The 14,970-nt window shown below is 43.3% G+C and overlaps 1 protein-coding gene across 2 annotated transcripts in view; it reads left to right on the top strand.

Moving 5' to 3' along the window:
- The window catches only part of plekha7b (pleckstrin homology domain containing, family A member 7b), a 467,762-nt gene that overhangs the window by 346,773 nt on the left and 106,019 nt on the right, over positions 1–14,970 (top strand). For both annotated transcript variants that reach the window (XM_078220764.1, XM_078220762.1), the window contains exon 9: positions 8,472–8,647. In XM_078220764.1, coding sequence (XP_078076890.1) covers positions 8,472–8,647 — 176 coding nt within the window. The remainder of the gene's footprint in view (positions 1–8,471; positions 8,648–14,970) is intronic.

Genomic DNA, 14,970 nt, shown 5'->3' with positions numbered 1-14,970 from the left:
CATAGCCCCAACAGTACATGGTGTTGGCCAGAATATTAATGAAGCAATTTAAAGAGATTGTAATAAAGGCAATGATGGTACCCATGGAGGTTTTATTCTATAGAATGGACAAATCAGATCGCTCGAAGTTGTTTTGATGATGAGTTCATGGAATGCATTCAAGAGAGTTTCCTCGAACAATACATCACGGAGCCAACCAGGGACGAGGTGCTTCTATTTAAATCTTGTTTTGTGTCATGAACTGGGGTTAATTAGTAATCCCACGGTAAAGAATCCTTTGGGAAAGAATGGTCACAATTTGATAGAATGTCACATTGAGTTGAGAGTGATGTACATAACCCAAAGGTAGAATACTGAGCTTAAGTAAATCCAATTGTATATGTATGAAGGATCGGTGGATTCAGAAATTAGATTAAAAGGTAAGAGGTGAGCAATGGTGAACAGGAGAAGATGTATTTCATGATTCTCAACAAGTCTAAAAATGCAAACCTTCGGTGGGTTAAAGAGATCTACTCTTTGTGAAGTATCAAGCTTGAGGATAGGGCAGCACAGTGGTTAGCACTGCTGCCTCACAGTGCCAGGGACCCTGGTTCGATTCCCGGTTTGGGTTACTGTCTGTGTGGAGTTTGCACGTTCTCCCCATGTCTGCGTGGGTTTCCTCCGGGTGCTCCGGTTTCCTCCTATAGTCCAAAGATGTGCGGGTTAGGTAGATCGGCCATGTTAAATTGCCCCTTAGTGTCAGGGGGATTAGAAGGGTAAATATGTGGGGTTGCAGGGATAGGGCCTGGGTGGGATAGTTGTTGGTGCAGGCTCAATGGGCTGAATGGCCACCTCCTGCACTAGGGATTCTATGAAATTTATGAATATTGCCAAGAAAAGTACAAAATCTGACGATTGGGAGAATTTGGATACCAGCGTTGACGGAGCAAAGAGCATGTGAGTTAAGCTAACCCAATGAGAGGTCTACAAGTGGAAAATAGGAAAGGATGGTAAAAGTGAATGTGGGTCACTTCGAGACTGAGACATGAGAAATTATAATTTGGAATGAAGAAGTGACAGAAATGTTAAACAAATATTTGGGCTGAATTTTACCACCCACTTCTGGTGGTAAAAGGTGGGATCCTGGTGTTGGATTAAATGTGGGTCCTGAGCCCCCACTTTTCAGCAATGTGATTGGCTTGATGATTTTTCCAGGGTTGGCTTTCTAATTGCCTGCTTGTGGGCCAGCCATCCACAAAGGGATAGCAGGCAAAAAATTCTGATGCTGTCGGCCTGATTAGTGGAATAGATGATCACTGCTCAGACATTGCCTTGAATGAAGGTGTCCATGGACAGCTAAGTAAAGGGTTGGGGAAGGGGGAGGGAGGGGAGTGGTTGATTCAGGCCTGCAGTGTTTGTCTCCAGCTCCAATAACCCCCTGGCTGCCTCTCTGACCCTGGTGAGCTCCCCACACAAAAGTGGGCCAACCCACTGTCGCCAAACTGACAACATTTTGCCAATCCGCTGCTGGGAAACCTGGCTGGCAGGTCTGTGCTGAGGAGCTCCTGGGTACGGCTCCCTGCTATTTTACCAGCCATCCTTCCTCCAATCTTGCCACATAGTGGTTGGTAAAATTCTGCTGTCACAGTCGAACACACGAGCGCTCACAAGAAAAAGGGGAAGAACCAGGGACCTAATAAGAGTGAGGAACTTAATCACAAAGAAAGCCAAATTGCTGACAATACAAAGATAAGGCAGCATTGTACATGGAAGCATATAATTACAAAGAAAAATTGATAGATTAAGTGATTGGGTAAAACTGTGGCAAATGCATTTCTACGCATTAGCGAAAACTCAAAATCATTTCAATTCAGAGCAAGATGATCTTCTGGAATTACAAAAATGGCAGGACCAATGTGGAAATGGCATTCAATGCCAGAAAATGCTACATCGTGTGTCACCAGCAGATAGCTTCAAGTTCCGTCATCAAATTCTCCAACAGGGAAATGCACAACTGCACCTGGGGATTCGTCTTAAAAACAATTTTCACATTCAGCAGATAACATCCAAAGCAAACCGGGTTCCTCAATTTCTGTGGAGGAATCTTTGGTTTTGCAACAAAAATATCAAGAGTTATAGCTTACCAAAAAAAAATCAGGAGTTGTAGCTTGTCATATATTTATGCATCTAATCCTGGAGTATGCAAATTGTGTATGGGATCCTTGTATTGCAAGAGATATAAATAAGATTGAAATAATCCAAAGGCGTGCTGCTTGATTACACACACATCAGTCTGGCAAATGCACCACTGTCACAACTTCATCAGTGATGTGAAATGGGAATCTTAAGGCTGCTTTCCTCTGCACTTCGCATTGAACCAAATAGAAAAAATAGGTGCAGGAGTAGGCCATTCGGCCCTTTGAGTCTGCATCACTATTAGAAATACCAAAATAGGAAGGATAGTGAAATTGGAGTTAACCAAACATTTAATGTAAAATGGTTTGGACAAAATATGTGTAGGAATGGCAGATAAAATTTACTACATAGAGAAAGGCTGAATGAAAAATCTTGAAGTGGCTATGGATAAAGTTGAAAGAAACACAGACTCTTGGAATACTCGATGCGAAACTCATCCAATTAACGCAGAACCCCACACACTTACCCAACTAGTCCCCCTAACCTACACATCTTTGGTCACTAAGAGACAATTTAGCATGGCCAGTCCACCTAACCTAACCACATCTTTGGATTGTGGGAGGAAACAAGAACAGCCAGAGGAAATGCATGCAGACTCCGCACAGACAGCCACCCAAGGCTGGAATCGAACCTGGGTCATTGGCGATTCTGCTGTTTTTGAGTTATCAATAAAGATTGGTTTGAAAATTAGTTGGAAGGTAGGAGACGGAGTCGGGATCAAGTGAATGCACCTAGGGATGGAATGTGTTCCCCAGAGATTTATACTGGTGCCTCAGATTTTCACCACAGCAATGAATTGGTTAAAGGAATAAAGAGTTGTGCATCCAAGTTTACAGCCTACACTAAGTTAGGAGGAAGAATAAATTGTGTAGATTGGAGTTGAAAGTTGCAAAGAAATGTAAACAGATAAAGTGATGGAACAAAACTGCAGCAGATGGAGATCAATATAGGAAAATGTGAGATAATCCAGTTTGGATTCAAGAAGGCCAAACTGGAATATTTTCTGATTTGCAAGAGACAAGGAATGATGGCAGAGCAAAAGGATTTGGATGTCTAGTACATGTCACAAAAGGTAATCAAAAAGGATGTTATCTTGACAGTTGGAACATGAAAGGGAAGAAGTTGTGCTTCAAGTAGATAGAACCTTGACTAGACCTTGCCTGGAATATTACATGATGTGGAGATGCCGGCGTTGGACTGGGGTAAACACAGTAAGAAGTTTAACAACACCAGGTTAAAGTCCAACAGGTTTATTTGGTAGCAAAAGCCACACAAGCTTTCGAGGCTCTGAGCCCCTTCTTCAGGTGAGTGGGAATTCTGTTCACAAACAGAACTTATAAGACACAGACTCAATTTACATGAATAATGGTTGGAATGCGAATACTTACAACTAATCCAGTCTTTAAGAAACAAAACAATGGGAGTGGAGAGAGCATCAAGACAGGCTAAAAAGATGTGTATTGTCTCCAGACAAGGCAGCCAGTGAAACTCTGCAGGTCCACGCAACTGTGGGAGTTACAAATAGTGTGACATAAATTCTGATTCTAGGATCGCATGATAAAGACTCAGGAGGAAAAAAGCAGAAATATTTATGTGAAATAGTGTGACATAAACCCAATATCCCGGTTGAGGCCGTCCTTGTGTGTGCGGAACCTGGCTATCAGTTTCTGCTCCGCGACTCTGCGCTGTCGTGTGTCGCGAAGGCCGCCTTGGAGAACGCTTACCCGAATATCAGAGGCCGAATGCCCGTGACCGCTGAAGTGCTCCCCAACAGGAAGAGAACAGTCTTGCCTGGTGATTGTCGAGCGGTGTTCATTCATCCGTTGTCGCAGCGTCTGCATAGTTTCCCCAATGTACCATGCCTCGGGACATCCTTTCTTGCAGCGTATCAGGTAGACAATCATCTCACGTGAGAACACCATCCACCAGGTACACGGTACATACTCTTGCAACTCGGCCAACGTTGTCTACCTGATACGCTGCAAGAAAGGATGTCCCGAGGCATGGTACATTGGGGAAACTATGCAGACGCTGCGACAACGGATGAATGAACACCGCTCGACAATCACCAGGCAAGACTGTTCTCTTCCTGTGGGGGAGCACTTCAGCGGTCACGGGCATTCGGCCTCTGATCTTCGGGTAAGCGTTCTCCAAGGCGGCCTTCGCGACACACGACAGCGCAGAGTCGCGGAGCAGAAACTGATAGCCAGGTTCCGCACACACAAGGACGGCCTCAACCGGGATATTGGGTTTATGTCACACTATTTCACATAAATATTTCTGCTTTTTTCCTCCTGAGTCTTTATCATGCGATCCTAGAATCAGAATTTATGTCACACTATTTGTAACTCCCACAGTTGCGTGGACCTGCAGAGTTTCACTGGCTGCCTTGTCTGGAGACAATACACATCTTTTTAGCCTGTCTTGATGCTCTCTCCACTCCCATTGTTTTGTTTCTTAAAGACTGGATTAGTTGTAAGTATTCGCATTCCAACCATTATTCATGTAAATTGAGTCTGTGTCTTATAAGTTCTGTTTGTGAACAGAATTCCCACTCACCTGAAGAAGGGGCTCAGAGCCTCGAAAGCTTGTGTGGCTTTTGCTACCAAATAAACCTGTTGGACTTTAACCTGGTGTTGTTAAACTTCTTACTGTGGAATATTACATTCAGCTCTGGGCAACGCAACTCTGGAAGAATGTATTATATGGGCTCAATACTTTTCAGATTTACCCAAATGATACTGGGCACAAAGGTTGAAATTATGTGTACACATTTGTGAGAGGAATTTTCTGAGGTGTCCCACTGGGGTGCCTGTATTTAATTGACCTCACTTAACCAATACATAGACTCCCAAAAATAGTGCATAGTTAAAAAATGAAAAGGAATTTATTTGCTAATGCACGCATCAGGAGAAAGTCAGTCAATGAAGGTTGACTGTCCTCTTTGAGCTAATCTCGCAATTGTAAAATTGTTATATTATTCTGAACATTTCAATATCCCGCCTAGCCTCGCCAATCAGACTGGAGAGTCCAATCACAATGTTTCACATTATTACCTTAGCCAATAACGTTCCACCTGTCAATGGGAATAGGAGATCATTAGCTCATTGCCCCTGCAGGTTCCTCCCCATTACCTAGGAAACCTAACCCACATCAATCCTGGTAACGAAGGCCACTGCTTGCAGCTGCGCATCTTAATTGGCAAAAGGAGTCATTCTCTGCCTGAATCTGGCCCCTCCTTTTTGGATTGTGAGACTTCTTCAGCCTTGCTACCCATGAACAAATTCACTCCCTTACATACCAGGCCTATTAAAATTGTTTTCGCGTATCCAAAAACAGATAATAGAAGCTGCCTTGCAGCGCTCCATTGTGTTAAGAATTTGGCCTGTCTACCATTGTGTTTCCCATCATGCTGCATTCAGAACAAAATTGGCCAAGGAGCACAATACATATATATTGAAAATACAGTTTAAGCTTATAATACTTGGTTAATTTGTGGTTATAAAGTTTATATTACCGTTGCAGTTTATAATACCTTTGCATATTTTGTTCCAAGCACACTGTGAATTCTCACTCTATATAAGGCACTTTATAATTACCTTAACATAGTCTACTTATTATAGTAAAACTAAAATGAAGGGCCTCTTACTAAGAATTCTATACTACCCCCATCAGCATTAACAAACTTGAGTTGAGAAGTGAGATCATTAAAAACAATAAATTGATGCAGGTACTAAATGAATATGATGTGGAGTTGCCGGCGTTGGACTGGGATAGGCGCAGTAAATAGTCTCACAACACCAGGTTAAAGTCCAGCAGGTTTATTTGGTAGCACGAGCTTTGAGAGCGCCGATCCTTCATCAGGTGATGAAGGAGCGGTGCTCCGAAAGCTCATGCTGCCGAATAAACCTGTTGGACTTTAACCTGGTGTTGTGAGACTACTTGTGGTACTAAATACAACCAATTTATTTCCTCTGTTTAGGGAACGTAGAAGGGGGTGATCTAAAAATTAGAACTAGGCCAATCACTCCCCTTATTGTGCCCGCTGGAGCAATTGAAATTTTCAAGCTTGAGATTGACAGGTTTTTATTAGGTACGTGTATGAAAATTATAAGTCCTAAGGCAGATGGATGGAGTTGAAGTATAGATCTTCCTGGTGCTTGGGTTCAAAGGATTGACATAACACTCACTGTGGCTGCTTTCGTTGGTGCTGTCACATCTATAAGGAGACACAATTTCTGGGCAGCAAAAAAAATTGAAATAAAAACAGAAAGAGATGACCTTTCACAAATACTAATCGAGCTGCTGCCTGACCTCAGTATTTATAAAATTCTGTTCTTATTTCAGCCTCTGACATTGTTGATGTACTCTAATCAGTTGAGGCAGTTTCTAGTTGGCAATTTATAGAGATCAAATTCTTCATTTCTGCTGTTTAGGCGCCAGACTGTAATTACTGCAGCTGTAAAATTACTTCATCTTGAAATTTTTTCTTTTCCTGGCTGGGGTGAGTTGAAAGCACTTGACACTGAAAATTGATCTAAAATGATTTAACTTTCACGTTGCAAAAAGTGCTCTTAGGATCTGAGCAAGTACTTAGTTTGCACCTCGAACAATATTGATTGGTACATATTACACTGGACTTTTTTCTTTTGGGCTGTTTGGCAACCAGTTTTATGTTTAATTAGCGCTGGAAGGAATGGAACGTTTTTCCTTTTCTGCAATGGAACTTCAAATAAATTTAAGATCATTCCCACAAATATATAATCCAGGCCACAGTGGACACTAATTTGTTTTATCCATAGATTTTTCAGGTACTGGTGTTAAGTCTGTAGCTCGGATAACCTTTGCTCCAGTATATATTTGTAGGTTTCAGGAACATGTAACAGCCTGTATTATACCTAACAGGCAACACAATTTTCTCACAGGAATTAAATTATACCTACATAGACAAGTTTGTGATTTGAAGTGTTAAACTGAAACAAACAATAGATGTTTGTCTCTTCTTAACAGTGAAGTACTTTCAACCTCTGGTATAATATGACGTGCGCATTGGAGACCGGTGATGCATGGTATCAGTGATATGTTAAATGTTCTTTAGCTTATTTTATGAGTAGATACATTTAAGTTTATTTATTAGTGTCACAAGCAGGCTTGCATCTGCAATGAAGCTACTGTGAAAATCCCATGGTCACCACACACTGGTGCCTGTTTGGGTACACTGAAGGAGAATTTAGAATGGCCAATGTATTTAACCAGCACATTTTTCGGACTGTGGGAGGATGCCGGAGCACCTGGAGGAAACCCACGCAGACATGGGGAGAACATGCAAACTCCACACAGACAGTGATCCAAGCTGGGAATCGAACCCGGGTCTCTGGCGTTGTGAGGCAGCAGTGCTAACCACTGTGCCACCATGCTGCCTTCTGATCTGATTCCTCTTGTTTTAGTGTTGTATTTCCTTCAATGTGGCCCATTTAGAATGCTGCTTGTATTAAAATTTATTTGGAAATCTAAAGTACTTTGCACTAGGAAGTATAGTTCATATGCATACCATGTTTAAAAAATGTAGGGTAGTCTTGGAGTGAAATATTAGTATTAATGCAAAATGCTATGGATGTGGTGTGGATAAAAGAAGAGTAGATTCCATTGTGGTAGGTTCTCCAGAGTTCCCTCACCCCCAGCAGCTTGGTTCCAATTCAGTCAAAGTGGGTGAGGGTTATGCTTCTCTGGCTGCTGAAGGGTCTAAGTGAAGTGACTATACTAACTTGGAGGTGCAAAAACATCCCAATTACCAGCATCAATATCTATTTTTCTCCCTCAATCTCTACCCTCCAGATTAGCACAAAACTACAGTGGTTCACACTGCTGTCTCAGCGCCAGGGACCTGGATTCGATTCCAGCCTTGGGTGACTGCCTGTGCGGAGTTTGCACTTTTTCCTCGTGTCTGTGTGGGTTTTCTCTGGGTGCTCCAGTTTCCTCCCACAGTCCAAAGATGTGCAGGTTAGGTGGATTGGCCATATTAAATTGTGCCTTAGTGTCCAATGGTGTGTCCAATGGTGCATTAGCCAATGTAAATGTGCAGGGTTACGGGGATAGTGCGGGGAGGTGCTTGGGTAAGATGCTCTTTTGGAGAATTAGTGCAGACTTGATGGGTGGAATGGCTTCCTTCTGCACTGTAGGGATTCTATGGGATTATATGAAGAAATAAAATCTTGTGTCACCACTCTTTCATTGCTGAAATGTACCTTTAGTGTTTTGATACCTGTCTAATCATTTTTTTCTCTATTCTTGTGCAGGCTACCCATACAGGCATGAGGACGTACATTTATAGTAAGAATTCTATTCTTGGCTCACAAGGAGACCACACTGGCATGAGAACGTATTATTTCAGTGCAGATACACAAGAGGATATGAATGGCTGGATCAGGGCTATGAATCAAGCTGCACTTATGCAAGCATACACTTTAAAGAGGTCATTCTGAATTTTTATTCAAATCTTAAACTGTTTTTAATTTGTATGTATTAACAATACAAATATAATTTTTTTTCAAAGAGCAACAACATAAACAAGGGTAATGCAGTAGATGTAGTTTATCTAGATTTTTAAAAAGCCTCTGATAAGGTACAATGTAATAGACTAATAAATAAGGTTAGAGAATGTGGGGTTGGGGGCAAGTGGCAAAATGGGTAATTAGCTAGTTTCAAGATAGAAAATTGAGAATGGGGTTAAGGATAGTTATTCAGTGTGGCAGAATCTGCGAAGTGGTGTTCCATAAGGATCGATACTGGGACCATTTTTGTTTGCCCTCATTGTCCTCGACCTCCTTCAGCAGCATCCTCCTCCTCCTCTCCCAATGGGACTACTGAGGCTCCAGACTTGCCAGCCCTCTGGTGCAGCCGGCAGCATCAAGAGTCCATTTGGAAGCAGCCTTCAGGAAGATTGCAATGCTGGTCTCACTTCCAGCGAGTCAGGGCATGGGACCTCCATTTGGTGATGACACCAGGCCCCATGGGGAAATGTAGCCCAAAAACTCTGCAAAGGAGCAAAGATAGGTTAAATAAGTGGGCAAGCAGCTGACAGGTGCAGTATAATGTGGGAATTTTTGAGTTTATTCACTTTGGTGGGCAGTGTAGAGAATCAGTATTTTTTTAAATGGTGGGAACTACTAAATGCCGGTGTTCAGAGGGATTTGGGTGGCCTTGTACAAGAAGTTAACATGTAGGTACAAGTATTTAGGAAGGAAAGTATATGTTGGCTTTTATTCCAGGGAGATTGGAATACAAAAGTAAGCAGGTTTTGCTATAGTTGTAGAGTTTTGATGAGACCACACCTGGAGTACTGTGTACAGTTTTGTGTTCTGTACCTATGGGAAGATATACCTGCTTGGAGTGGGTGCTGCAAAGGTTCACCAGAGATTCCTGAGTGATTGAATAGAATGAATCTATACTGTCAGAAGAATGAAAGATGTTCTCACAAAAACATACAACATTCTGAAGAGACTTGCCAGGGTAGTTGCGGGGAGAACAGTTGGCCATTTCAGGCTGAGGAAAATATTCCTTCAGTCAGATGGTTGTAAGTATTTGGCATTCTCTGCCCCAGAAGGATGTGAAAGCTCAGTCATTGAGCATGTGCAAGGCTGAGACCAACAGGTTCTTGGATTTGGGAGTCAAGGGATGTAGGGCTAACCTGGGAGAGTGGCATTGATGTCAAAGATCAGCCATAATCTTATTAAAAGGCAGGTCACAGACTCAAAGAGCTATATGGCTGATTCCTGCCCCAGATATTTTGGCAAAATGCCACAAGGTGTGAAAATGAATTTGGAGCAATGGGAGTGCTGCTCTTTGTTGAAATTAAACTATCTCAAAGAACAAGCAAAATACTTTGTTCTGTATTTAACCAACATTATTCCAGATCTGGCAATATTTTAATACGAGGTGGCCAAAATGAAGATAAGTCGTCTCCAATTAACCTCTTACTTAAACAAACACAAAATTTGCTCAGGAAATTCATATTGGAGCGCAACTTGCAATTGACTTGGTGGAATAACTTTGCTCTGCTGGTGCTGCATCCTGATTATAAGAAGTAAATTCTCCCCTAAAATTCTGCAAAGTTAATAAGCTTCCCCTGTAGCAAGAGATGGGGAAGTATGTCCCTAGGGGAAAATAAGCTCCAAGGTACATCAGCATTGAGTCTACAGCTTCAAGGTATATCACTGCACGGTCTACAAATATAATGCATTATAAATATCAGGTGCTCACTCGGCGACATGTAGTGAAAACTTTATATTGGGAATTAGATTTTAAGGAAAGTCCATGTCTGATTTATATGTCGAATCCCACTGGCTTGTAATGAATTTGAACTTAGAACAATATGTGGAAAAGGAATTAATAGTAATCTTTTTGGCATTCTTCAGATGTATTTCCTCAGCTGATGCTTAAGATGCAAGGATAAGATTAGTTGCGTCTTTTTTTTTATCAAGTTTGGTGCCGAAAATATGCATTCATTTTTTAAAAGTTATAGGAATAAGAATGGGAGTGAAATGAACTTGGGAAATTAGTTCTGTCACAATGATTTATAAGTATGATGTGAATGTCACTTAGTGAAATTGTTAGGTGAAGTGAGCTGGGCGTGCTACTTGCATGATAAATTGATGCTCGTATTTAGGGCACAACATATAACGACGGCTGAAAATTCAATTTAAAAATGCAATACTGTCCTCTGCTATGAATTATTGTGCTATGCCGAGATGTTTGACTGATTTTAAATGCAGATGGAGTTTTAAGCAACACTTGTCCATGTGTTATTTTCAGAAGATTGATATGCTTTCAACATAGTTTTTCTAGGAAATTTGTATTCCGGTCAAGTGTTCAGCTTCACTTCGAGATTTTCTCTTTAGTTGTAATGTTGCCCGAAGCTGCATCTTCCACATAAGTGCATGAGTAAAACATACTTCAACTTAATGCCTTTTAATTAAGACCAAATGTAATGAAGGGTTATAAGTCTTTCAGTGAAAGAGAGTTGATGAGATGTGTGATTATGTATATATAGAGCCTTAAAATTAAGCTGCTTCATCATAGAATCATAGAAACACTACAGTGCATAAGTTATAGCTTAGTAATCAGCTGAACAAGGGGAATGCTGTGGCGTAGTGGTATTGTCACTGGACTAGTACGCCAGGATAATGCTCTGGGGACACGGGTTCAAATCCCAGATGGTGGAATTTGAATCCAATAAATGTCTGGAACTAAAAGTCCAATCATCATGAAATCATTCAATTGTCAAAAAAAAACCTATCTTTAGGGAAGGGAATTTGGCTGACATGTGACTTGAGACGCACAGCAGTGTGGTCAACCCTTAAATGCCAACATTTTTTTAAAATGAGGCATCAACCAAATGAATCTATAACACACAATTACTTGCACGTCAAAAAGCATAAGCAGCAAATGATAGACAGAGTTAAGCAGTTCCACAATCAAAGTAAGCTTGGCAGTCCTGCCACATCCAGCCATGAATGGTGGTGGACAATTAAACAACTCACTACAGGAGGAGGCTCCACAAATATCCCCCCCCCCTCAATGATGGAGGAGTCCAGCGCGTCAGTGCAAAAGATAAGGCCAGAAGGGCTGAGTGGATGGTCGGTCCCGAACATCCCACCAGTTCAATTCACTCCACGTGATATCAAGAAGCTGTTGAAGGCACTGGATTCTGCAAAGGTCCTGACTATATTCCAGCAATTCTACTGAAGACACTTGTTCCAGAATATGCTGGGTCCCTAGCCAAGCCGTTCCAGTACATTTACAACACCGGCATCTCCCAGGCAATGTGGAAAATTGTCCAGGTGTGTCCTGTACACAAAAAGGAAGAAAATGCCAACCCTGCCAATTACCGCTCCTCTGGTAGTCATGATGGGGAGATGCCGGCGTTGGACTGGGGTAAACACAGTAAGAGTTTTAACAACACCAGGTTAAAGTCCAACAGGTTTATTTGGTAGCAAGTGCCATTAGCTTTCGGAGCGCTGCTCCTTCGTCAGATGGAGTGGATATCTGCTCATAAACGAGTCATACAGAGACACAAACACAAGTTACAGAATACTGATTAGAATGTGAATCTTTACAGCTAATCAAGTCTTAAAGATACAGACAAAGGTGAGTGGAGAGAGCATTAGGCACAGGTTAAAGAAATGTGTATTGTCTCCAGAAAGGACAGCCAGTGAGATTCTGCAGGTCCAGGCAAGCTGTGGGGGTTACCGATAGTGTGACATGAACCCAAGATCCCGGTTGAGGCCATCCTCATGTGTGCGGAACTTGGCTATCAGTTTCTGCTCTGCGACTCTGCGCTGTCATATGTCGTGAAGGCCACCTTGGAGAACGTTTACCCGAAGATCAGAGGCCGAATGCCCGTGACCGCTGAAGTGCTCCCCCACAGGAAGAGAACAGTCTTGCCTGGTGATTGTCGAGCGGTGTTCATTCATCCGTTGTCGTAGCGTCTGCATGGTTTCCCCAATGTACCATGCCTCGGGACATCCTAACCTGCAGCGTATCAGGTAGACAACGTTGGCCGGGTTGCAAGAGTAGGTATCTTGAACCTGGTAGATGGTGTTCTCACGTGAGATGATGGCATCCGTGACGATGATCCGGCACGTCTTGCAGAGGTTGCTGTGGCAGGGTTGTGTGGTGTCGTGGTCACTGTTCTCCTGAAGGCTGGGTAGTTTGCTGCGGACAATGGTCTGTTTGAGGTTGTGCGGTTGTTTGAAGGCAAGAAGTGGGGGTGTGGGGATGGCCTTGGCGAGATGTTCATCTTTTATCAATGACATGTTGAAGGCTCCGGAGGAGATGCCGTAGCTTCTCCGCTCCGGGGAAGTACTGGACGACGAAGGGTACTCTGATGGCATTGCTGCAATGTTTTCTTCCTTTGGAGTCATGGTGAACAATCACTGAAACAACTATATGATGACATCAACAAGTTCCATCCCACCATCAGACTCACCACGGACTACTCTCCGGAATCTGTTGCATTCATGGACACACGCATCTCCATTAAGGACGGTCACCTCAGCACCTCACTGTACCGCAACCCCACGGATAACCTCACGATGTTCCACTTCTCCAGCTTCCACCCTAAACACGTTAAAGAAGCCATCCCCTACGGACAAGCCGTCCGTGTACACAGGATCTGCTCAGATGAGGAGGATAGCAACAGACACCTCCAGACGCTGAAAGATGCCCTCATCGATCGACAGTTCCGACGCGCCACAACGTAAAACCGCACCGATCTCCTCAGAAGACAAACACGGGACACGGTGGACAGAGTACCCTTCGTCGTCCAGTACTTCCCCGGAGCGGAGAAGCTACGGCATCTCCTCCGGAGCCTTCAACATGTCATTGATGAAGATGAACATCTCGCCAAGGCCATCCCCACACCCCCACTTCTTGCCTTCAAACAACCGCACAACCTCAAACAGACCATTGTCCGCAGCAAACTACCCAGCCTTCAGGAGAACAGTGACCACGACACCACACAACCCTGCCACAGCAACCTCTGCAAGACGTGCCGGATCATCGACACGGACGCCATCATCTCACGTGAGAATACCATCTACCAGGTACACTGTACATACTCTTGCTACCTGGCCAACATTGTCTACCTGATACGCTGCAGGAAAGGATGTCCTGAGGCATGGTACACTGGGGAAACCATGCAGACGCTACGACAACGGATGAATGAACACCGCTCGACAATCACCAGGCAAGACTGTTCTCTTCCTGTGGGGGAGCACTTCAGCGGTCACGGGCATTCGGCCTCTGATCTTCGGGTAAGCGTTCTCCAAGGCGGCCTTCACGACACACGACAGCGCAGAGTCGCTGAGCAGAAACTGATAGCCAAGTTCCGCACACATGAGGATGGCCTCAACCGGGATCTTGGGTTCATGTCACACTATTGGTAACCCCCACAGCTTGCCTGGACCTGCAGAATCTCACTAACTGTCCTGGCTGGAGACAATACACATTTCTTTAACCTGTGCCTAATGCTCTCTCCACTCACCATTGTCTGTATCTTTAAGACTTGATTAGCTGTAAAGATTCGCATTCTAATCAGTATTCTGTAACTTGTGTTTGTGTCTCTGTATGCCTTGTTTATGAGCAGATATCCACTCCATCTGACGAAGGAGCAGCGCTCCGAAAGCTAGTGGCATTTGCTACCAAATAAACCTGTTGGACTTTAACCTGGTGTTGTTAAAACTCTTACTGTAATTACTGCTCCATCAGTCTACTCTCGATCATCAGTAAAAGTGACAGAAGGGTACATCAACAGTCCTATCAAGTGGCACTTGTTTAGCAATGACCTGCTCACTTACACTGAGTTTGGGTTCCACCAGGGTCACTCGGCATCTGATCTCTTTATAGCCTTGGTCCTGATATGGACAAAAGAGCTGAACTCCAGAGTTGAGGTTAGAGTGACTGTTCTTGACATCAAGGCAGCATTTGACTGTGTGGCATCAAGGAGCCCAAGCAAAGCTGGAGTCAATGCGAATCGGTGGGGGAGAACACTCTGCTGACTGGAGTCATACCTGGTAGAAAGGAAGATGGTTGTGGTGGTTGGAGGTTAATCATCTCATTTCCAGAACATCACTGCACAATTTCCTCAGGGGAATGCCCTAGGCTCAATCATCTGCAGCCCAACTCTGGAGGAAACTGTGACTGCCATCAACCAGAATGATGGTATTCCACCTGAAGCCTTGACGCATGGTGGCCTTTCCCTATCTACCAAACTCCACAAATTATTCAGGCCTGCTG

The sequence above is a fragment of the Mustelus asterias genome, chromosome 9 (assembly GCF_964213995.1).
Source record: "Mustelus asterias chromosome 9, sMusAst1.hap1.1, whole genome shotgun sequence".
NCBI lineage: Eukaryota > Metazoa > Chordata > Chondrichthyes > Carcharhiniformes > Triakidae > Mustelus > Mustelus asterias.
The sequence above is the reverse complement of the archived record's forward strand: the minus strand, read 5'-3'. Positions and strand labels throughout refer to the sequence as shown.